General features: G+C 57.5%; 1 protein-coding gene across 2 annotated transcripts in view; it reads right to left on the bottom strand.

Annotated features, from left to right (window-relative positions):
• Window positions 1–453: 453 nt before the first annotated feature.
• The window catches only part of ALDH2 (aldehyde dehydrogenase 2 family (mitochondrial)), a 6,493-nt gene continuing 5,187 nt past the window's right edge, over window positions 454–1,759 (bottom strand). For both annotated transcript variants that reach the window (XM_010134690.1, XM_010134691.1), the window contains exons 12-13: window positions 1,123–1,237; window positions 454–486 (exon numbers count right to left, since the gene is read on the bottom strand). In XM_010134690.1, coding sequence (XP_010132992.1) covers window positions 454–486; window positions 1,123–1,237 — 148 coding nt within the window. The remainder of the gene's footprint in view (window positions 487–1,122; window positions 1,238–1,759) is intronic.

The raw sequence follows: 1,759 nt of genomic DNA, 5'->3' as shown, positions 1-1,759 counted from the left end.
CCCTCCCGCACAACCCCCTCCCGCAGAGTCACGCCGGGAGGTCGCTCTCCTACTTGGGTACAGCTGAGCCTCAGTTCGCTCTGCTGGCAGCAGAAGGCCATGTGTGTGAGATGTAACGGACAAGGAGGACGGAGCCAGCTGCATCAGCCAACAATTATTATAAAACTTGACAAGCATTTAAATGTCTCGAAAAAATGCACCTTCATCAGACACAGATGCATCAGGAGTACGCCCCTGCGCTGCGTTAGCACTCAACTGACTCTATTGGGTATGTTAAAAAGATAAAGCCAAGTAACCTCTTAACAAAAGCTCCATCAGGCACCTTCTAAAGAAACATTTCTGAACACAGTTCACGTGTTCCACCCAAGTTCTGTGTGTGTGAAGAGGTTTCCTGGCTGCGCATCTCCTGAAGCTGCATCGGTGTTTGCACGGGCCTGGAGAACCTGCTGACCTTCACGAGTTTTTCTGTGGAATTTTCATTGTCACCTAGAAAAAAAGAGCAATGTCACACGTTATTTTCCTGGAGGCAGCGTTCAGTCACACTCACTGGGAGCCGGCACCAGTATATCCCAGTCAGCGGGCAGTGAGTGGGATCGCGCTGGCCTGGAGACCTACGGGCAGGCTCGAAGGCTGGGTCACGGCCTCTCTCCAGAGGCACCACTGCTCTCTGGGAGCCGCTTCTCTGTTCTCACCCGAAGCTCCCGGGGCGATTTGGTAAGCACCCCGCTGCTTGCCGCGAGCTGGAGGCCCTCAGCCCTAACGCTCCTTGCTGTATCGTAACTGCACGGCCACGGGTAACCGCCTCCACCCCACGGCTCTGTCCCTCCTGGGACACCGCAGCTGCCAGCGAGCCAGCGGTGTCACAGCCCTTCTGCTTCTGCCTGGCCTTGCAGGAAATGACTCAGCCTGGGGCAGGGCATGGCCCAACACCAGCAGCTTGGTCTGCAGGGGACCCGCCCGCCTGGCGACTCAGGAGAGCGGCACTAAGGGCTGGCGGCCGCTGCTCGGGTTCTGCCAGCTCAGACCTGCAGAAGCTCCCACCCGTCAGCCACACCAACAGGCACAAACACAACGGGGAGCTACGCAAAGGGCTGGGGAGTCCCTGTACGCAGCGACACTCACGTTTTTCACCTCCAGATACGCCTCCAGACCATATTCTCCCAGCTCTCGCCCGTTCCCAGAAGCTTTGTAGCCGCCAAACGGGGCTTGGGCACCAAACACGTCGTAGCAGTTCACCCTGAAACAGAAACCGAGAATGAGGCGCCTGTTGTTGCAGAGCCGCCTCATGGCAGAGCCCTGTGGCAGCAAAGGGACATCTCAGCTGGTCACTACAGGGGGGCGGTGGCAGGGTTTCCCTATTGGTCAGCTCTCAGCCAACACAATTAATCAATACTGAAACTTCATCCTTATCAACCAGGAAACGGAACCTCAGGAAATCGATCCCACGTCTCATTACTGCAGGACCAAGCATCCAGGTTGCCACCCATGCCTCCTTCAGAGGCCAGATGCCACGAGCTCTCAGCACCATGAGAAAACAACCAGACAGCAGGATACTGGAGCTCCCAAACCTCCTGCTAGAGCAGGGAGCTGGTGTGGAAGTGCTGCCTTTGGCACAGTCCTCGGCACGGCCTCTAGGACACAGAGGAACATCCCCTGCAGCAGCCAGCGTGCTCGGGGATCTGATCCCTGCCGGCACTCGGAGCCCCACAGTACCTGCTGCCGCTGCTGCCAGCTGCAGGTTCCTTTTCCTCCCTTCCAC

The sequence above is a fragment of the Buceros rhinoceros genome, unplaced genomic scaffold, assembly GCF_000710305.1.
Source record: "Buceros rhinoceros silvestris isolate BGI_N320 unplaced genomic scaffold, ASM71030v1 scaffold21654, whole genome shotgun sequence".
Taxonomy (NCBI): domain Eukaryota; kingdom Metazoa; phylum Chordata; class Aves; order Bucerotiformes; family Bucerotidae; genus Buceros; species Buceros rhinoceros.
Note: the sequence above shows the minus strand (reverse complement) of the source record. Positions and strands in the feature narration are given on the sequence as shown.